The 23,092-nt window shown below is 38.7% G+C and overlaps 1 protein-coding gene and 1 long non-coding RNA gene across 3 annotated transcripts in view; one reads left to right on the top strand and one right to left on the bottom strand.

Annotated features, from left to right (window-relative positions):
• The window catches only part of LOC115221460 (ammonium transporter Rh type C-like), a 62,467-nt gene extending 39,731 nt beyond the window's left edge, over nucleotides 1–22,736 (top strand). For both annotated transcript variants that reach the window (XM_029791644.2, XM_036510802.1), the window contains exons 5-10: nucleotides 2,315–2,459; nucleotides 3,197–3,360; nucleotides 6,299–6,436; nucleotides 12,069–12,199; nucleotides 13,916–14,049; nucleotides 22,141–22,736. In XM_029791644.2, coding sequence (XP_029647504.1) covers nucleotides 2,315–2,459; nucleotides 3,197–3,360; nucleotides 6,299–6,436; nucleotides 12,069–12,199; nucleotides 13,916–14,049; nucleotides 22,141–22,268 — 840 coding nt within the window. In that variant the 3' untranslated portion in view covers nucleotides 22,269–22,736. The remainder of the gene's footprint in view (nucleotides 1–2,314; nucleotides 2,460–3,196; nucleotides 3,361–6,298; nucleotides 6,437–12,068; nucleotides 12,200–13,915; nucleotides 14,050–22,140) is intronic.
• On the bottom strand, nucleotides 2,212–7,882 carry LOC118766933. Its single transcript, XR_005002839.1, has 2 exons — nucleotides 7,398–7,882; nucleotides 2,212–2,489 (listed from the first exon to the last, which is right to left on the bottom strand). It is a non-coding gene; the product is annotated as an uncharacterized LOC118766933 (long non-coding RNA).
• Nucleotides 22,737–23,092: the final 356 nt, after the last annotated feature.

Genomic DNA, 23,092 nt, shown 5'->3' with positions numbered 1-23,092 from the left:
GTGCTCTGACAATTCTATTTGATTATAATTCTTTATATAGTGAAAAGCAATTCACGCTGACCACTACATTCGTATATATTGAGTCATCCCATAAATAATGCGGGTTTTTCAATTGAATGAACTAAATGTTGAAAGGGGACGGGATGAACTACCTGCTTCAAATTGCTGTAAAAGCAGGGAGTGCAAGTTTTGAAGAGTGCAGTTCGATTTTAACAGTTATTTTTACAAAGCTATAAGTGACAAATGAACATATTCGGTATTTCTTGCTTTATGACTTCAATAAAGGCAACTACGCAACGGAAATTTGCGAGGAATATTGATGCAGTATACGGGGTTCGGACATAAGCGTAAGCCAATATCGACGGTGATTCCAGAAATTCCGGGCTGGAAACTACAGCCTATTGGACGAACCTCGTCCTGGAAGGTCTGTAGAGTTGCACGAGGACATCCTTTGGTGGTATATGAAAGTCTAGTCCACTTTAAACCCAAACCCTTTTAAATCCAAATCAAACGATAACAAAGGAGATCTACTACGAGAAGCTTCAGTGGTTTAAGTCAGCACTAGAAGAAAATTGACCACAAATGGTTTCAAGTCGAAAGGTGACTTCCACCAGGATAATGCTCGGCTACATACAGTAAGGATGACATTCTAAAGGCTGGAGCAGTTTGAATGGGAAACGATGCCTCACCCACCATATTCGCCGGACATTGCCCCATCTAATTATCATTTATTCCGCAGTCTTCAAAATCATTTGGACGGAAAAATATGAATTCTGTAGACGAGGTCAGAACAGTATTGGAGCAGTATATTTCGTCACGGATAAGTGAATTTAAGAATAGGGTCTTTGCAAGTCTACCAGATAGATAGAAGATCATTGTAGAAAATGGAGAAAATATTTTAGAGTAATAAAGATCATTGTTTATCTTAATTTTTGAAATATAAAAGTATAACTCAATGGGATAACTCAATACATGCACAAATTATTTGCATGTTAATAAGTAAGATTATACATTGTTGTTCAGATAGGTAATAGTAGCAGCCAAATGTCTATTACATCCCCAATGCCTTAGTATTAAAAACATATTAATAGTCCTAGATTGCTGGCCTGGAATATATCTCCGATCATAAGTCTATTTAATCAGAAATGATCAAGAGATTAGCAACAGCAATCCATCATTTGTATCAAGTATTTTAAGTTATAAAATTCAGGTAAATTTATATTTCAGCTACCCTAATAACTTGCCTTTTTTTATTTGTGGCGGGTTCTCCATAAGTTTCAATGACGAATGCACAGTTAACTGAACACGTACACGTAAAACTAACGTGTAAGAACCGAACATCCTACTGACACATGTACCATCTACCTTACAAAATATTCTTCAACCGAATCAGCATGAGAATATAGAACAAAACTGGATCTTTTGAATTGTAGGCACAATGAAGAGACAAATAAAGCTAGAAAAAGAGATTGACAGAGAGAGAGAAGAGACGAAATAGAATTGCCCCTTATACTGGAAGTTATTTATTGATCCTAAAAGTATAAACGATAAAAGTGACCTCGGTAGGTTTTGAACTTAGAACGTAAATATTGGCACAAGGCCAGCAATTTTCCGTTAATACTTATTTTATCGACTCCGAAAGAATTAAAAACAAAAATAAATCTAGGAATAATTTGAACTCAGAACGTAAAGACGGACGGAATGCCACCAATAATTTTTTGTTCGGCACGTTAATGATTCTTGTTTCTTTATTGCCCACAAGGGGCTAAACACAGAGAGGACAAACAAGGACAGACAAACGGATAAGGTCGATTACATCGACCCCAGTGCGTAACTGGTACTTAATTTATCGACCCCGAAAGGATGAACGGTAAAGTCGACCTCGACGGATTTTGAACTCAGAACGTAGCGGCAAACGAAATACCTATTTCTTTATTACCCACAAGAGGCTAAACACAGAGGAGACAAACAAAGACAGACAACTGATTAAGTCGATTATATCGACACCAGTCCGTAACTGGTACTTAATTTATCGACCCCGAAAGGATGAACGGTAAAGTCGACCTCGGCGGAATTTGAACTCAGAACGCAATGGCAGACGAAATACGGCTACGCATTTCGCCCGACGTGCTAACGTTTCTGCCAGCTCGCCACCTCAGTCGAAGCAACCATTGCAAAGCCTTTTATCGGACGTTCAGGTTTGTTGTTGAATTGTGCTTGTTTCTATTGACCATACATTGCCGTTTCATTGTGTTGTTGTTTTTTGTAGTTGTTTTGCAGCTTTCTGTTATCGATAATGTCTTTTTTCTTCCAGGCTTATGACGTTGGGGAATCTATGTACATCCATACATTCGGTGCCTATTTCGGTCTAGCCGTGGCACGTGTCTTGTACAACGATGAAATCGAATTATCGAACAAAGAATCCAGCGTCTATCATTCAGATTTGTTCTCCATGGTTGGTGAGTTGAGTAATTTTCAACTGTTCAAAGCTGAAAGGGGACAAGAGTAGTAAAGGAGAAGCAAAAGAAAGACGAGGAAGAAGAAATATTTCATTTTTCACTTCCGTATTTGACCAATGTGGTTAAACCATTGGCCTCACTACTTGTGTGTCGCGATTTCAGAATCTAACGCAGGTGCGGTCACGTTAAGTTTCTTAGGTAAACGAAATATTCTGCATTGTCTCAATCTGAAGACAGTTGATTTTCTCGATTGTAACCTTAAACTTAGAATCTGGTGTCTATAGGAATATGGTACATTTTAGGGAGTCGAATGAGAGGCTGACATACATTAATACAACTTTTGTTTAGGTTAGTGTTCAGAAATCTAGTGAAAGTGATCAGCAGAAAAATCTCAAACCTGTCTTCAAGTAAAGAATTTTGACACCTGTCCCGTAAAAAGACAAGGTCTTAGATGCTAAGAGTTTTAAAGATATGATTAGTTTCACATCAGACCCTAACCCCACGATACAGATTACATCATGAAGTGGAGAGTGCCAGGGATGTGCAAGCTTTATTTCAACAGTAGCAGGTGATGCAGGTAATGCTTGGTCGAGTAAAGAATTGTTTAAAACAACATCAATAGGCATACAATGTTCTCAGTAATCAAAATGATCCTCACTACGTTTCTTAGAATTAAGAAGCAAAAAAGAAATCAGTAATAAACCAAACATTCAAACTAGTGTCGTCACCTATTTCAGGTACCATATTTTTGTGGGCATTCTGGCCAAGTTTCAACAGTGCTGCAGCTGCCGATGAGGCCAGGCAAAATGCCATTCTCAACACGCTTCTTTCCCTTTGTGCATGCACTGTCATAGTATTTGCTGCTTCCTCTGCGATAGATAAAAAAGGAAAACTTGATATGGTAAGTTTTTTTTTTCTTTTAGATTTTAACTTGATTTCATATGTCTTGATTTTAAGATGTCTTAAACCAGTTAATACGATTATAATTTTCCAGATTAATAATCTTATCTTTAGAGAAACATTTTTATACTAGTCTCCACCTTCTGAATTATTATCTTTTTGTTTATGTAATATATATCATCATGTCTTTTTGTATATACAGGATGATATAGCCTTGTGTATTCTTTCCAAACTTTTAAAGAAAGTACGAAACGCATAAGATAATGAAATGTGGAAACGTGACAAAACATAAAATAACTTTCAAACAAAAATAACGGTACTAGCTTTTGTGGTTACGTTGATTAGTACTTATTTTATCACCTCCGAAAAGGTGAAATGCAATAACAAATGAGATAATTCCAATAAGATCAGTTGACGGAAATTAGTGGATAATATAGATAATGGAGAGTCAAGCGACTTGCTCATTGATTGTTATCGAGTATACTACTGAGGTGGTCTTCTGCATTGTCAGCTTCAGAGACTGACGGTTGAACGATCTTGTCTGCGATTTCCAGCGAGCGAATGATGGTTTGTTGGAACAACAGCCTATGGCACTGTTGTTGTTATTTATGAAGCTGTTTTTTTTTTCTTCTGCTTTCCTAGTTTTTCACACACCCCAAAAAAAAACTTTCAAGGGACATTAATATCCATAGGTGTGATAGCTAATCATTCAATATCCTTCACCGATAGAGGATATCCTGTGTACACTATCATAATAAACAAAAAGCTGAATTTAGAAATAAAGGCAGATAGTTTGAATCCAGTCCAATACTTTTCATATAACTAAAAATCGTGCATGTATGAATATTTTTGAAACGATTTATTTCAAAAGATTTGATTAATTATTCGAATTATCCGAACTCAGAATCACATTTATCTTCTATCTCCTTCTTTATCTTTGTCTTTTTTCCGTTCTTGCCATATCCCTCATTTCTCTCTATTTCTCCTGCCCGCCTCTCTTCCCTCTCTCTCTCTCTCTCTCTCTCTCTCTCTCTCTCTCTCTCTCTCTCTCTCTCTCTCTCTCTCTCTCTCTCTGCTTATCCCGATCCTCTATTTTCTTGCGCTCTATCATTTCCAAATATTATAGTTACGAGCTCCTCTGTATAATTGTGTACCACATCAACCCGGCTTCTTTTTTTCCCCGTCTTTCACTTCGAATATTACGCACATTACGGCCGATAGAGGGTATTTTATGCTACGCGTAGGTCAGGACTGCCACTTTAGCTTCTATAGGGGACATGATTAAAGTTCCTTTCCTTTTCAAAAAACAAACTTTTTGTTTTTTCTTTCTTTGTATACTCGATAATCGACAAAGGACCAGTGCGAGGATGCACAACAAAATAACAACAACAATTATATATCAATGATTTCTGATTTAGGCACAAAGCCAGCAGCCTTGAGTAGAAGAAACAAGTTGATTACAACAACCCCAGTACTTGACCGGTACTTTATTTTATTAACAAGGAAATGATGAAATGCAAAGTTCACCTCAGCAGAATTTGAACTCAGAATGTAAAGAGCAGGCTTATGATCTAAGGCATTCCAGCTGTGACCATTCCACCTTTGTATGTTGTATATAGGGCTTCGTGGCGCTCCGTCGGTTACGATGACGAGGATTCCAGTTGATTCAATCAACGGAACAGCCTGCTCGCGAAATTAACGTGTAAGTGGCTGAGCACTCAACGGACACATGTACCCTTAACGTAGTTCTCGGAGAGGTTCAGCGTAACACAGAGTGTGACAAGGCAGGCCCTTTGAAATACAGGTACAACAGAAACAGAAAAAAAGAGTGAGAGAAAGTTGTGGTGAAAGAGTACAGCAGAGTTTGCCACAACCCCCTCCAGGAGCCGCGTGGTGCTTTAGGAGTTTTCGCTCAATAAACACTCACAATGCCCGGTCTGGGAATCGAAACCGCGAATTTATGACCACGGCTCCGCTGCCCTAACCACTGGACCATTGAGCCGCCACATACAGGACCAGAATAGCATGACAATAACTGTCCTTAGAGAGGGGATTTGACTGCTATATCTAAAGGATCAAGTGACAACGTAGACGTTCAATTGTTGGTTCAAATTATCCAGCGCTTTCTTGTTCTTTTAGTAATTATTCTGATCTGAGATCATATGTTGGAAAAAATAAAACAAGAACTTCAAAATAGAGTCATACAAGCTATTTAAAACACACGTACATTTACACTTACGTTTGTTGTATTTATTGTTCAGTGGTTTATGGCATCATTTCTTAAGTTATCACGGTCGATCGCTCTGAGGAAACATATTGCTTTGATTTGATTTTGCTATGATATGCAATGGTTCTCATTCCCAAAACGATATTCGAATGTCTGTGGTAGACTTGTATCATTTTAAAGAGTATAAGAAGTCATGTTATCATATCAGAAACTCTTCATCAATTGTCGATAAACGTGTAATGAAATAGATTAATCATCGTAGAATGAAAGATCTGTATTTTATCCATTAAATATGAGAGTAGCAGAAACCTCCTGACCGAGCGTTTTAACTGCAGAAAAAGATCAAATGTCGTTATCAAAAAATAACCGAATATTGTGTGTTACATCAAACCATTTATCAAATGTTCTCGTTTCTAAATGACATTTCAAATCAGCAATATCCATTGATAGGTGTCAATCCTTTCTGACTACATTGTTGAGAAAAATTACGAAATTTATGATGATCGGGCTTTTCTTGAAAGCATTGCTGACGTATATAAATTCGAATGATCCGAGTTACCAATTAGAAATAGGTAACGTACTCTGCTGGTTTAGTATTAACTACGAGGAGCACACAAGAGAGTGTAATGTTGTGAAGGAGTTTATGTGGTATGAGACAAGAAGTAAACTTATCTTTTATTAGACTCATATCTTGATCCTTTCTTTTTCTCAGGTTCATATCCAGAACTCAACTCTTGCTGGTGGCGTCGTTGTTGGTGCATGTGCAGATATTCTTTTACAGCCATATGCAGCTATGATTGCTGGGTGTTTGGTTGGCTTGCTATCTGTGGTCGGATTTGTATACATACAGGTAAATAATGCAACTATTCATATTTAGACTTCTTATATGAGAAACAAAGTTCTACGTTTACAAGCAAGAAGCCCCTGAAGTAAATTAGAAAGATATGACCATTGCTTCTATGTACTTTTTTAATGTATATAAGGAAATAAGTTGAACTATTTGGATCTAATCTGTGTTGAGATAGTGCTTCGGTTAAAGCTTGCAGATAGTGATTCCTTATTGCCAGCTCAAGGTATGTGCTACTAGTTCATCCTAGTCCTCATTATTTTACGATTTTTGTTCAAGTTGTACCAGAGGCTTTTTTACCTTTTGTGGTTGTTGAGGTTGTTTAATCCTACCTCAACCATCGTCCTGTAAGCTTACATATGATAAATGTATTCTAGCAGCATTCATTTCGTCCTTTCTTGAGTTTGTAAGACATCTGATGTAGTCTTAAATTAGATAATGTCGTCTTATCGTTTTTAAGATGGCAAAGTGTGGTCTCATTTCTAGCTGATCTTGTTGTTTCTAGCCAATCGAGCGATAACGAAGGGTCTGTTTTGATAGCTTGACAGGCAGAAATGTTTTTCCAAACGGGAAAAAATTTGATAATCGTTTTTAATTGTGTATGCAAAACCAAATTTGAATTTGAATATCTAATCCTGAACATGAAGCGTTGACACGCACGCGCCCACATACACATACATATATACACACATACATACATACATACATACATACATACATACATACATACATACATACATATATACATACATACATAGACTTACTTTCTCATACATAAACGTTGAAATACACCACACACATATTTGTTTGACCACATTTCCTAGCTCCTTCCTAGTTTAAAGGTGAGCAGTGTTACCCTGGAAAGAACTGTTCGGTTTACGCGAGGTGCTGCCGAGTCTCTCCATCGCCGTAATTTGGAAAATAAGTTACGAATCAACTTACGTGCAAGCTTATAATTGCATACTTCCAGCTGGTCAATCCTGTATGTTCCATTAGTGCTCATCGCTGCAAAATATTTTCCCCATAAAGTTTTTTCTAAGAACGTGAAATTGATTATAATCTGTGAATCGTGCACAAAACCCCACTCTTTTTCGGGTAGAACAGCTTTACTCCTGCTGGCCAGTCTCGGGTGACAAAAAGCGGAAATATTCTCAAGTTCCACATCATAGAATCTTTCTAACATGTTCTAACATGAACAAGCAGTATCTCACTCTTATATGGTCTTGCGGCGCGTCCGTTGCTAATTACAAGTATTTCTTGTCTCGGTGCAAATGTTAGATGTTTGTTGACCCGACCTTTTTACAGGGATTTCTCTTTGTCCCACTAAGCTTCTAGCTACCAACTTTGCCAGACAAGCTCAAACCACTTCCAAATTATCTTCACGTCCCGACTGCATTCTGCAAACAAGTCGGTTATGGCAAGTAGTGTTTAGTAGAGTGTCGCCTTCAAGCTGCAAAAAAAGTGTTGGCATGTCAGCTTATTAGATATATAGTAATGATATACTAAAATTACAATGACCTACGACAGTTATAGCTGCCTATCCTAAAAAATCTCAAACTTATGTAACGCATCTCGTGTGTGTGTGTGTGTGTGGAATAGGGATTTCAAAATCCATGCAGATATTTTATGAACATACTATTGTAATCCGAACTTGGCAAAGCATAATTACCAGTAGGAAACATCAGAAGCCATGTATGTCCAAAAATTATAACTGTTCCCCTTTCAGTTAGTAAATTTTGTGCTCACTTCGAAGAATTTCGTATAAAATTCCAGAGTATATCAGAAAAACACAATGAGGGATGAAAAATTATGCATCTTTAATCTTTAATCCCAGCATATAAGATTACAGTACTATGTAGATCCAATGATATACACGATCATTTGACTTTTTCAGGGTGTTCCTCTAAGATACGTTAAAGCGAACTAAATGTAATAGCAGTCGAGTTAAGTGACCAAATGATTCTTCAGATTAAGGCAAAGAGAAAATAAAAGGAGAAAAAATGTGGAGGTGTTAATGAAATGCGTTATTTCAAGAATTTGAGCAGCCTTTAAACCAAAACTGACCCTTTAATTAGACTTATATGTCACTCTAAGTTTGACATAGATAAGAGTAATGAATTTTTTTATGAACAAACATCTAAACTTAGAAAATATTTAAGCTAAGTTTACGGCCCTGTTTTTCTGAAAATAGATTCATTTGTATTCATTTGTATTGAAGACAAAAACTACTTGGCAATGAGGGTGAGTTTTAGCGGTGTTATACAAGCTGTTATTGATTTTAAATTTTAGCCTGGGATTTGGATAAGATAATTCGTCAACGATGGTCGTACTCCTTTATGAGTCAACAGCCACCATGTATATACGCATGGTCGTCCTTTGTCGTAGTGGAAGAGCTTGTGTGTTCCAATGATTCTGAGAGTGATACCGTTTGGAGACTTAGACTCCTTGTAGGGCCACCCAACGGCTGAGCAAGTGGAGGAGGGCTATCTCAAGCCCCCACGGATTGATTCCGGTGGAGGAGGGCAACGCATAGTGGGCAGGTACGACAAAGGCGGATAGACTCCAGCAGCTCGCTGCAACCAGCCTCATCAAGACTGCACGTCTCAATTATTGAACTGCAATGGAGACGTTCTTTGTGGAGAAACGCAATGGCTTTGTCTTTCTAATCTATCTCAAAAGGCCGAATGATGATGGTGTCGTGAGCACCGAAAGCAGGCCTGGAAAGCTGGAAGCTTCTAGTCTGTGACCACACATTGGCGGCGAATCTCAGGTAGTCGCTCTCCAACGAATAGCCGTGACATTGGAGATCGGTAGCTAAATTCGTGATTGGGCTGGCCTCTTTATGATTACCGCAGCCAACCCCTCAAGGGGAAGCCCCTAGAAAAGGTGAGGTAAACATCGGACACGGCAACTCGATCTGGCCAGCATACTTCGGCTGGCGGACCTCCCGCTTCGCGGTCAGAACTCTACTGTTCCACAACCTCTCGCTTTCGTGACCTGGAACATCCGCACTCTCTAGGACAAGAGCGACATTAACCGACCAGAGCGACGTACAGCCCTCGTTTGTAAGGAACTTTCCTGCTTCAACATTGACGTGGCAGCCTTGAGCGAGACTACGCTTCCCGGAGAAGGCAGCATCAAAGAAGCTGGCTCTAAATATATAACGAAGGGGAAGAATCCTAACGCATCCATGGAATTGGCCTTGCCATCAAAACGCAAATCGTGGACCAACACAGACTCGTCCCAACTGCCGTCAGTGAGTGCCTGATGACTGTTCGGATCCCATTCATTCAAGACAGATTCCTTACGCTGATCTCTGTGTATGCCCCTACCCTCACATCTGAAGACGACGTCAAAGCTTCGTTCTACAACCTGTTGGACCGCACCATCCAGCATTCGTGAAACCATGACCGCTGCTGCCGAAGAGCCGATTGGCTTTGCTCGGAAGATGGACCAGGACTGGTTTGACGATAATGATGAAACATCTCCCGTCTTATCAAAGCCAAATTGTGGACCTAGCCCTCGAGAACCATGCCACTGTGGAGAACAAATGAAAACACCAGCAAGCATCAGCGGAATGCCAGGGGGGAATTCGAGAAGCTCAGAACATCTGGTGGCAGAAGAAAGCAGAGGAGATGCAAAACTATGCGGACCAACGAGACTTGCGCAGCTTTTATGTCGCAACCAAGATCTTCGGCCCCACAAGGTCATCCTGAGGGCGTCCTGAAGATCGCAGCTGGCTCTACGATAACCGACATCCAGGGATTCCCATTTTGAGTGCCTACTTAACGACCACTCACGCACTCCTGGCGATCTCCTCCAAAACACCCCACAGCTCCCCATCTGCCATCGGATTCCCTGCTGCCCTCACATCATTAGTTCAACAAGGCACTTGCGAGCATGAAGCCGGGGAAAGCTCCAAGACCAGACAACATCCCGTTTGAGTTTTTCAAGCACGGAGGTCCTGAGCTGAGAAATCATCTGATGCTCCTTACCCTCAATATCTGGGAAAGCAAGACGCCACCCCCACGAACGACTTCTGCCATGCAACTATCATCACTATCTACAAGAAGTGAGACCGAGAGGATAGCAACAACTATCGGGGCTTCTCACTCCTGAGTATTGCAAGTAAAATCTTGACTCGTATCCTACTCAATCGCTTTCTCATCCTGTGGCTTTCGACCCTCTCGAGGCACAATCAACATGATCTTTTGTTCCCATCAACTCCAGGAGAAGTGTCAGGAACAGCAACAGCCTGCAATGTTCATCTTCAGGGATCTAAAGAAAGCCTTTGAAAGGTCCCCCACCCTGCAATGTGAGCCGTCCTTGCCCGGTTTGGATATCCGGAGGACTTCATCACCTTGGTCCGCTCCATCCACGACGGCATAGTGGGTAGAGTATACCATCAAAACTCCCTCACAGACCTCTTTCCCATCACTGAGGCTCTTAAGCAAGGATGCGTCCTGGCACCAACCTGTTTCTCTTTGTACATGGCCGCCATGTTCAACGAAATCCAACTAGACTCGCCTTCCATCAACATACGCTATCGCTTTGTTGGCGGACTCTTCAATCTCGCACACGTCCTTGTAAAGACGAGGACCTCCGCTATCTCAGTCCGTGAGATGTTGCATTCCGACGACAATGAAACTCCGATCGGGACCGTAGATGGCCTACAAAGGACAGCCGGTCTTTACAACGCGGCTTACGATCGCTTCGGGATGTAGGTAAACACATTAAAGACCAAGACACTGATCCAACCTGCACCAGGCCAGAACAGTCCACCCACAAAGATTAGCATCAACGGCCAACCCCAGAAGAAGTTGAACACTTCACATACCTTGGAAGTATCCTTTCGAAGATCCCCATGTGTGAAACGGACGTGGAGAACCGGACTGGGGAGGCCCACTCAGCCTTCGGCAGACTCAGCCAACGTATATTCTTCAATCACGCGCTGACCATCCGGACAAAGTTCATTGTCCTATCAACTCTACTCTACGTTTGTGAGACTTGCACGTTATACCACCGTGACTTCAAGCGTCTTGAATGCTTCCACCAATCGAAGCTACGGCAGATTCCCAACATACAATGGGAAGATCACGATACCAACAATGAGGTTCTTCGCCGCACCTCACTACCAAGTCTCCGCTGGGCGGATCACGTCCAGCGTATGGAGCCCTCTCGTCTCCCAAGGTTCATACTCTACGGAGAACTCGCAATCGGAACAAGACCCAGAGGAGGTCCGAAATTCCGTTTTAAAGACCAGCTCAAACGGACCATGGCTAACATCCAGCCATTCTCATGTGAGCGGATTGCCATAGATAGGACAGCCCGGAGGACTGCTATCCGCAATGGAGCAGCCGCTTCGAGCAGAACAAACAATAGAATGAGGAGGCAAAACGCAGGAGAAGAAAGAAGCGTCTTCAACATCCTCGATCTGCTCCGACCATCCTGTGCGAGTTCTATCTACGACTCTTTCACCACTGACTTGGACTCCAAAGACACTTTCGGCACAAACATCAGCCGAGGAGACTGGATGGAAACTGACGAACTCAATGCTCGGATACGAGCTGGAGCCGACCATATACGCATACATTCTATTTCATTGCTTTTCATTACTTCTATTTTCCTATTGCAGCCTTTCTTGTTAAAGTATTTGAAAATACATGATACTTGTGGTGTGAACAATTTACATGGAATGCCAGGTATTGCAGCTGGTATTATTGCTGCAGTAGTTGCAGCTACATCCGAGAAAGACACCCATAAGCTGTAAGTTACATACATATCTCATTTCTTGTTATAGTTACAGTTTTCTCCATTCTTTCTTTCTGCCCCCTTTCATTTTCCAAGGCGTCTTTAATATATTTTCCCTTGCATAATATAATATATTCAGAAGTCTTTGACAGTCTAACGTTTTATCATCAGCCAATGTAATCATCTGAAATCTAATCTCTAAGGAAACAGAAAGAATTCTCCGGCATAAAGGGTGTAATAGTGAAGTTGTATTTAGTAGAATTAAATTGATTTCAATGAATACGCAAGTCTGGAGTGAATTGAGATCTTAAGTATGTGCAGAAACATTTTCTAAAAGCAGAAGTGCGTTGGATTAAAAATTATTCTTCACGCAGTAATGCCGGACAAACAGACAGATATATTCAATACATGATTTAGCAAAGGAATCCAGTGTAACTCTGTTTAATTTTCATTTAACAGATTAGATACGGAGACATTTGTCATTGCTTTCGAAGAATGACGATAACAAACAAGCAATGGTTTAAATTTCAACTGCCCAATAGCATTTGCCCTTAACAACGAAGCGAGACGATCTTGTGATGATTTATGCCTTTGTACTTCCGAGTAAAATGTTTTAGAGGGTAAAAAAAAAGCTTTTAGAGAATTGTCAATTTTGTTAATATTACTTTACATTAAAAATTAGGTTTGATGGATAGCTGCCTCTTTTTATCTTTCAATTTTACGGGTAATCTCGATACAGCGCCGTTATCAGAACGTGCTGAACGCAATGAAAATTAGATGGTTTCGTGTTCCTTTCAAACCATCCAAAAGAAGCAGCAAGCACTTAAACAACTTTTTCGGCATCTTCTTATAATTGATTAAATAAAATTAACCTACTTCGTGGGATAACGCTTTGAGAGAGTGACGAATAACGCTGCATCATCTATATCAAAACTTAATTTTTTTCCATTTTCACCATGATTTGTCTGCGAATGTGTATTAGTTTCCAAGTGTTACATTTCCTTTCCGCATAAATTTTTTCTTATTTTGTCAGATTGATTCATTTCGGTGTTTTTAGTATTGAAAGTACAAGTTCAAATGTTTCCACTTTTTTTTTACCCCTTTTAGAGTCGGAATCTGGCGATATTCATTTATGTGTACGAGACATGATAAGCAAAAAATGTACTAAGAATTAAAACAAATCCCGAGTGCGTTAAGAAATTATGAAATTACTCCATCAAAGTTCACAATGTAGCAATAGCTTTTTACTCCAGAAAGTAAGGGTAAATCAAATATGAATAGCGGAGAACTTTCTCTTATGTGCACAAATAAAGATACGGGATACTTCGATATAAGAGTTTCAAGTCTAAGCGAAAGATTCTGAGGATAGCAAACAAGATTAGACGAGTATATTTATTACTTCTTATGAGTTTGTTTGTTGGAATATTAAGCTTCCTTATAACAGTTTTCGTTCGCAGAAGACAGGTAAAACTTGGTATGTGCTAATATTATATTGTATGTGCATGTACGTTTGTAATGTGTGTGTGTGTGTGTGTGTGTGTGTGTGGTGTGTGTGTGTGTGTATCTGTATGTGCGTGTGTATTTTGCTTGCATGCGCGAAAATGGATTAAGGTCCTTAAGATTTCCAGACTGTGATAATCTTATATAGCACTATTTCATTTGTTTTAAAAATCGGCAGCATGATTTATACTGTGATTCATTAATCTGTAATATATATAATATATTTCCCAGCTTGGGTGACATCTATACAATCCGAAAAGATCCAGCCAGCAGCGATTATAGAACAGCTATTGTACAAGGAGGATTCCAGATTGCTGCTCTATGTGTAACTCTTGTGATTGCGATCGTCGGCGGTGTTCTTACAGGTAATATATATATATATATATTATATATATATATATATATATAATATATATATATATATATACATCTCTTATGATAAAAGGCAGATTTTCTCTGCCTCCAAAATCGTTTGTTTTTTATACAATTGTACAATATATAATTTCTTCAATTGGAATTTACCTATGATTTTTGCAAGTAGATTCCATTGGGTAAAGTTTTTCCGATTTGACCCCCAATTAAGCAAAAATTCGAGAAAACTCGATATTTTACGATTTGCTTCTTTCATTTCAAGTGCTTCACTCCTTCCATTACCACTACACATTCTCCTCCTTTCTCTTTGCAAGTGTGCAACAATTAAAGTGAAAGTATTTATATAACAGGGATCAGCCATTAATACTGGTCATCCTTTTTGCTAGAAGAAGATCCGCTATGGTCTTATATGCTACACCACTGGTTTTCAATTCATATTAATCAAATTAATATTCAATTTTTCACCCTTATTATGTGTGTGTGTGTATTAGCAATTCGTATAAAATTGCATCAATGACTTGAACTTGAATAAGTGGTTTCACATAAATGGGGATAAATTAAAAAGGTTTGTTGTTATTATTATTACTGTTTGACTATTGTAATCACGTTTGTTGGTTCCTCGCCAGGGAAACGTTGTTGTGTTGCATTTGTTAAATAATTGTAAACCGTAACCCTCCCCCGTTCGGAGAAGAGGCTTTGGTTATTGTTTCAAAATTGAATTGTGTCCCTGTTTGGGGAAATTGACAATATTTTCATCGTCTTTACGGAAGCATTTTTGTTAAAATGCCTTCGATAGAAGAAAGTTCAAAAATGAATTTCGCTGCAGCTGTACACTTCTATACAAGACGGAGGACAAGATCCAATTGATCGAAATTGCAAGAGACGGGCCTACAATACCAGTCTGTTATATATTTTGAGTATTGTTATCACTAGCGATATCAAGATATAACTTTGTATTTTGTATTTTATGTGTAGATGTATATATATATAGATGTACATGTAATATGTACACACATATATATACATATATATACATGCATAATATATCTACCCATACACACACACGCACACACACACACACATACATAGGGGCAGGTGTGGCTGTGTGGTAACAAACTACGTTCGAAGATACTGTACTTGATATGGGCGGTAGTGCCTTGCCGGTCTATGGCCTACCTTCAACAAACCGGGAAGGTACAAACACTCTGACTTCACATTTGCTGCGTGAGACATGTTTTAATGTTGACGAACTTGCCGTGTGCATAGCCGACAATGAGCCAAAGCTCCTTCCAGAACAGAAGTTCGCTTACAACTCCGTTGTTAATTCAGTCCGGGCCAAAGCTGAGGGGATTTTTTTCCGGGACGCTCCTGGGGGCACTGGAAAACTTTTCTCAACAAATTAATATTGGCTGAGATTAGGCGAATACAAGGCATTGCCCTAGCTGTGGCATCATCTGGAATTGCGGCTACTTTGTTGCCAGGCGGCAGGATAGCTCACTCCACTTTCAAGCTTCCGCTTGACTTAGCGAAGACTGAGACACCAACTTGCAACATCAGTAACAGCTCCGATCAGGCAGAAGTCTTCAGACGATGCAAGCTTATCGTTTGGGATGAATGCACGATGGCCCACAGAGGTGCTCTTGAGGCACTAGATAGATCTCTCAGAGACATCAAACACTCTTCAGCTCCCATGGGAGGCATAACACTTCTTCTTTCAGGGGGCTTCCAACAAACACTTCCCGTTATTACCAAAGGGAGTAGAGCTGATGCAGTAAGTGCGTGTCTTAAGTCATCCACATTGTGGCTACTGGTGAAGACTCTCAAACTTCACACCAATATGCGTGCTCATATGCGACGTAATATCACATCAGCAGCATTTTCTCACACCCTCTTTGCACTTGGCGAAGGCAAAATACCAGGGGATGAATATGGTAATATTGCCATCGATTCCATTTGTACCATTGTTAAAACGCCTTCTGATCTCAGAGATGCAGTGTTCTCAGATCTACAATCTAATTATCAGAATATGGATTGGATTTGCCAAAGGGCTATTCTGGCCCCGAGGAATAAAACTGTTCACCATATTAATGATGAAATGCTAAAACTCATTCTTGGGGATGTCTATGTATATCAGTCTATCGATACAACTCCTGACCCAGAGGACGTCATCAACTATCCAATAGAGGTACTCAATTCCTTTGAGCCCCCCGGACTACCACCACACATTCTCAAACTTAAAGTTGGTGCCCCTATAATGCTCATTAGAAATTTGGTTCCCTCAAAACAATGCAATGGCACACGTTTGATCGTTAAGTCCTTATCTCCCACCGTAAACTTATATCAATATTTGCCTGAATAATCATCATAATTCAGTGCAATCATTAACAGTACTTTCAAGCAATTCAGCCCCGAGCATCGCCGGGCAATTCTGCTAGTATATATATTAACGTTGTTGAATATTTTTAGCTACTATTGGAGTTGCGGATTATCTAACAGTAGTGAACTTCTCTTCATCTATGTACTCTGGATGATTTAACAGTTACATTTGCTCCATTATTTCTAGTCAGTTTGTGGTGTGCTTCACTTTGACATGTGAATTCTTTATCACTTCCGTGTAATCAAAGCTACACACACACATGTTCACACACACACACACACACACACACACCACACACACACACACATATATATATATATATATATATATATATATATATATATATATATATATATATATATATATATATATATGTGTGTGTGTGTGTGTGTATATATATATATATATATATATATATTTAAATATATATAAGAAATATTGAATTTCTAAATCTCTCGTAGAGACATGTACGGTGGTGGGGCGATAGAATGGTTGTATACTGTCAATCTAACAAGAACGTGACAGTAGGGGGTACACCACCGCTATATAGCCCTAGGAAGCATCGAACGCCTCCTGATAGCTTTGACACATTTTTTCCCTGTGTCCTTATATAGATATACGAAGGGGAGACAAACACCCCCGGCTGCCGGAACTGCATCTAGGGACACCGTGTTTCAGGATCTTTGTCCTTCATCGGCCTAGAGTAGCAGACACCGGTCAAAGCTATCAGGAGGCGTTCGATGCTTCCTAGGGCTATACAGCGGTGGTGTACCCCCTACTGTCACGTTCTTGTTAGATTGACAGTATACAACCATTCTATCGCCCCACCACCGTACATGTCTCTACGAGAGATTTAGAAATTCAATATTTCTTATTTTGATAATCAGTGAATAAACTTCACTGAATATAGATATATAGAATTACGAAGTCGAGGCAAATATCACCAGCTGACCGGTGTCTGCTACTCTAGGCCGATGAAGGACAAAGATCCTGAAACACGGTGTCCCTAGATGCAGTTCCGGCAGCCGGGGGTGTTTGTCTCCCCTTCGTATATCTATATAAGGACACAGGGAAAAAATGTGTCAAAGCTATCAGGAGGCGTTCGATGCTTCCTAGGGCTATACAGCGGTGGTGTAACCCCCTACTGTCACGTTCTTGTTAGATTGACAGTATACAACCATTCTAAATATATATATATATATATATATATATATATATATATATATATATATATATTTAACTACTACTTATTTTATAGACACCGAAAGGATTCAAAAATTTGGTTTCATAATTTGGTTTCATAAACTTGATTCCATAAATTTGGTTTCATGAATTTGGTTTCATAAATTTGCTGTCAAAAATATGGTTTCATAAATTTGGATTCTGAAATTTGGTTTCATAAATTCGGTTTCATGAATTTGGTTTCATAAATTTGGTTTCAAAAATACGGTTTCATAAATTTGGATTCCAGAATTTGGTTTCATAAATTTGGATTCCGAAATTTGGATTCCAAAATTTGGTTTCATAAATTTGGATTGCAAAATTTGGTTTCATAAATTTGGTTTTCAAAATTTGATGCCGAAATTTGGACCCAGATGTGACACAGAAATTATTTAAATTTGGCAAGCAAAAGTTCTGGCGAATTCCTGAAGCATAAAATAAATCCATAAATGCCTAACACAAAGCACAAAGCGCATAAACTAAAACTTTCACTGTCACAAAAACTCAGTGTACAATTATCTCTGCTTATAAAGGTTTACTAAGGTCTAGCCAATTTGTTAGAGTTTCACATTTTGGCTATTTACACCTAACTTCCCTCATTTTGACAATGGACTTCATCCTGACCTTACAGTGCAGCTTTGAAAACTGTCTGTTTACCTGTTAAAATTTATAATACAGTGTAGGTAACAGTGCCCAGTAATAATATTATTTCACAATATACTCATAAAACAGGCACAATTTTTAAGAAAACCCTAATTTCCTAACAGTGTGTGTATACATATATATATATATATATATATATATCACCTAACTGTCTGGATGTTTTGCGTTCTTGTCCCATTTATGTAATTTATATAGCGGCGTACGTACACTGTGGTCTCTTATATGTAAGTATATATATCTAAATTTTGTACGACTCTATTATTCTTTGAATTCTTTCTTTCTTTCCTTCTTTCTTTCAGCCCTTTCACACTTCGTTCATTCCACTCTTCGTTCTTTCATTCCCCCCCTCTCACATTTCCTGGCCTTCTCTTCATGTTCACTTTCCCTATTTCACTTCACTGTCTCTCTTTCATTTTTCTCTCGCCCCTCCTTAATTCTTCTATCCCCCTGCCTTTACCTCTCTCTTTTCTCTCCCCACGTGACCGGTGTTCAGCCAGGCCTGACCTTTCTTTCTTGGTTGGACTACTGTCCGTGCAACATCTATATTCCTTCCTGTGCTTGTTAAATCTTATGTCCCTGCCGTAAGGCTCTACTTCCACACACGCCAGCTTAATTTAATTCGACCTTAGTCGAAAGACACCTGTTGTTGTGTCCTGTTATTTGTATTTGTGTAACATTTCTGTGTTTTGTTCGTCTTTGTTTTCGTATACATTCGCTGCCTTCTTCGAAGGAATGTAATGCTCTTAGCTTATGTTTTTCTTGGGCCTGGCCAGATTGGAGCAATCTCGAGTATAACCAACCGAAATTGCAAAGATAATCCGGAACTCGACTGAGGATAGAAAACACCGAATGATCCGTCCTAGTATTCCTTGTATCGTCTGTATGGATATTTTGTTGCCCCATTTTTGTTTCACCTAACTCTCTGGATGTTTTGCGTTCTTGCCCCATTTTTGTATTATATATATATATATATATATATATATATATATATATATATATATATATATATATATATAATATATATATATATATATGAATAAAAAATGGAGTTAACGCAGGTTTAAACAAGTATTTTAACTTTCTACATATGTTTCAAAAATTCCACTGATACTTGTGAGATTTTTGCTGCCCTGGTAACTATTCATTCATTTATCCGTGTTAATTGTTAACAAGGTAAAATACACTCATCTATTTATATATATATATATATATATATATATATAATATATATATATGAATAAAAAATGGAGTTAACGCAGGTTTAAACAAGTATTTTAACTTTCTACATATGTTTCAAAAATTCCACTGATACTTGTGAGATTTTTGCTGCCCTGGTAACTATTCATTCATTTATCCGTGTTAATTGTTAACAAGGTAAAATACACTCATCTATTTATATATATATAATATATATATATATTATATATATATATATATATAATATATATATATATATATATATAAACATATATGTGCATATATTCCTCCGTTGACTTATAAATATGTATCTATTTCTATATAAATTAGACCATGTGTCAGGCTACTCATGATATAATACATGTAAGTATATATTGTGATCGGGAACGTAAAATTCCTAGTAATTCCTAGATGTGAGGTGCCAACAGTCATAACCATCAATAATGTTCGTCCTTTTTCATTGAACATTGCTTTCAGCTTCACGCCTGTATCTAAGAAATTCAATGTAGTAAATCGAATGATAGGGATGCTGTTTAAAATCGTATGATAAAGGTGTTGTTAAAAAAGTTATTTGTATAGAAGTGTATTGGTATAAATTTGGGCTAAAAATTTTGAGAAATAATATAAATCCATGGTAAAATCCTTCGTAGATAGAAGTCCCATAATTGCTTTTCTCTTCAGTATGAAATCTATATCATTTTTATTACCCACAAGGGGCGAGGATAGAGAGACAATACAAAGTGGGAACACAGACGGATAAAAATGAATGAATTAATTAATGGGATAATAAAATAGAATGAAGTCGTTCGTCCCCAAATCCGGGTGACTCCATTTATCTTGTTTTACTTATTATAACTTTTTAAGATGTCTATATTATAATCATTAATTGGACCTTTATGACCCGCCACCGTTGGCAGACATCTAATTTCAATTCTTTTCTGCCAGTGCAACACATCGATTCCATATTCTTTCCGTCCCACTGTATATATTGTATCCACTATTACACACTTTAGTGGGGGGGGGGACTTCTGCAGTGATTACTTCTATTCGTTTCGTCCAACTGTTCACCTTTTTTAACAATTTGCCATTCTGTGCATTGTAAAGCACTATGCTCTTTTTTCTTCACAGATTGGGAGCTGGGAAATTTGGGGCTCCTGCATGCTTGTGTTCATTTTGTAAAGGTCAGGTGAGGCAGGGCGAGTTTTGGTGTCTGCAAGGGAAGGGTGAGACGAACTGGATTCGGGTTGGAGTTGGGTGAGTGTGGGATGGGGGTCCTGATTCATAGTTTGTATCTTTTTTTCTCCTCTTTCTGCTATTTCTTTCAATAATTTCCCATCCGTCCTTGGTTATGTTTCCTTCTTTTTCCTCTGTACTTCCGTTGACCTTCTCCGTTGGTGGAGCTGCGGTTTCTTTTATGGACACTGTCGCTTCTGGATGATTTATGAGTAGTGGAGAGCGGTCTATTCTAATGTAACCTTTGTTACCACATTTGCAACACCGATGGTTCCTGCCCTCCAAACTAACCTTGATCGTTATGGTTTATACCATTTCTTCGAGGTTCTCGGCGGTTGCTTGAATCACCATATTCAGAGTCTACTCCTGCCAATTCTTGTTAGCATTGCTAGTATCTTGGAGGACTGTTATCTTATCCTTCATACTCAGCAATATCGCTGCCACCAGCCAGGCCACATTTATCTCCGGAGGTATATCTTCCACCCTCACTCTGGGAGCACGCCTTCTAAGGTATATGGATAGAAGAATTACCTCATCTGTTTTCAGGAGGGTCACCGAGTGTCGCCTGGCTGTTGCTCCATCCCGGAACCGCACCTCTACCATTCTGAATTTTCTCCCACTACCAGATAGGGTTTAGCGCCTTTTCAATTTCTCCGTTCATCATTACTCCTATTTTCTGGACCTTGACAAAATAAGTTCTGTAAGTTATCATTCTGTTCTTAGTCTCCTGTAATACGTCTTGGGGAGGGGACAACTTTACGTCTTGCCCTGCCCTACGAAGCAGATTCTTGTAGTTGTCCAGCTTTTCACTGTTCACTTCTTTGTGGCTTTTGGCCGCCACCGCAACATTCATTCTTTCTTCCTGCTTGTCTATCTCAAAAATTGCTTGGAGTAATTCGTCCCCGGACGAACGCATCTTTTCATATTCCATCTTTTAAAAAAAAAAAAACATGTTACCCCCTTCAACAAAGGCGGAACACGTCAACAAAACTGCCGTAAGGCAGCAAAAACCAGCGTCAAACGACGCAACAATTAACAATAACAGAATTAATTCACCTTACTGACGTTTACAGTGTGTATCAATATATATATATGGCTCGTTACTTGTAAACTGAGTGATTAATCAATTCACAGCCAACCAGCCACTATACACGCACACATGCACGCACGCACACACACGCACGCACACACACACACACACACACACACACACACACACACACACACACACACACACACACACCACACACCACATACACCACACACACACGCACACCCACATACATTGATGCGTCCACAACATCACCAACAACAACAACTGTTCATATACCTAATACTCTGCTCCATTTGTCATATTAGCCCTCTATTTTTTATTCTACATTTACTTTAACAGGTCTAATCTTAAAACTTCCAATATGGAATGAACCTGATGACTTATTTGAAGACGAGTTGCATTGGAAGCTCCTCGAAGAACCTGTGCCAAGAATAAGTAACGACAACAGAGTCACAACTAAATTCTAAGCGGAAGAAGAAAATATTTCATTTCCTTTTACGATGCGAAAGATGTCTGTTTGTAGTTGTTACTGTTATTGTTGTTGTTTGTTTTAGCAAACATCATTTTGTTAAATAATGAAAGACTATAACTAACCCAAGTAACATCTCAGGCTACTCTAACGGAAGACAAATCAAAAGGACTCTTAAATAAAGCTTAAATTCACTTACAATGTTAAAACTAATCAACCTCCCTAGACACTTTATATCCTCTATATGGTTGTAGGAACTGCATCAAAACAACAGAGGCGAAGCGGTGCACCAACCAGTTGTGTAGACAAGTCACATGACAACTACAGCGGAATTTGGTTTTGTATGATGACTTATATATTTAAAATATATATCCAAAGATAATATAGTTTTGAAACTTATATAATTTGCGAGAAATAAAACAGATGTACATACATTAATTTGGTAATCCTTAAGGTTACAACATCATTTCTGTCATTCAATATTTAGTGCTATTTTGTGTGAAATTATGTCTATGTTCTGGCGAACTTGAAATATTCGCGTTTTTTTTTTTTTTACTTGCTACACCGAAATATACTCATGTATGTATGTATGTATGTATGTATGTATGTATGTATGTATGTATGTATGTATGTATGTATGTATGTATGTGTTGTGGCGAGAGGCATGACACCACATGCGAGAATAGGTGTTAATCGCAAGAAGCTGTAAGGTGTCGTGGCAGTTTGTCGCAATATCGTTTACTAGCAATATAACCCGGCCTTGCCCGGGATTAAATTACGATTATTAAGCTAATCAAGTTCTATCGACGTCATTTTGGGCGA

This window comes from Octopus sinensis, linkage group LG18 (genome assembly GCF_006345805.1).
Source record: "Octopus sinensis linkage group LG18, ASM634580v1, whole genome shotgun sequence".
NCBI classification, from domain to species: Eukaryota; Metazoa; Mollusca; class Cephalopoda; order Octopoda; family Octopodidae; genus Octopus; species Octopus sinensis.
Note: the sequence above shows the minus strand (reverse complement) of the source record. Positions and strands in the feature narration are given on the sequence as shown.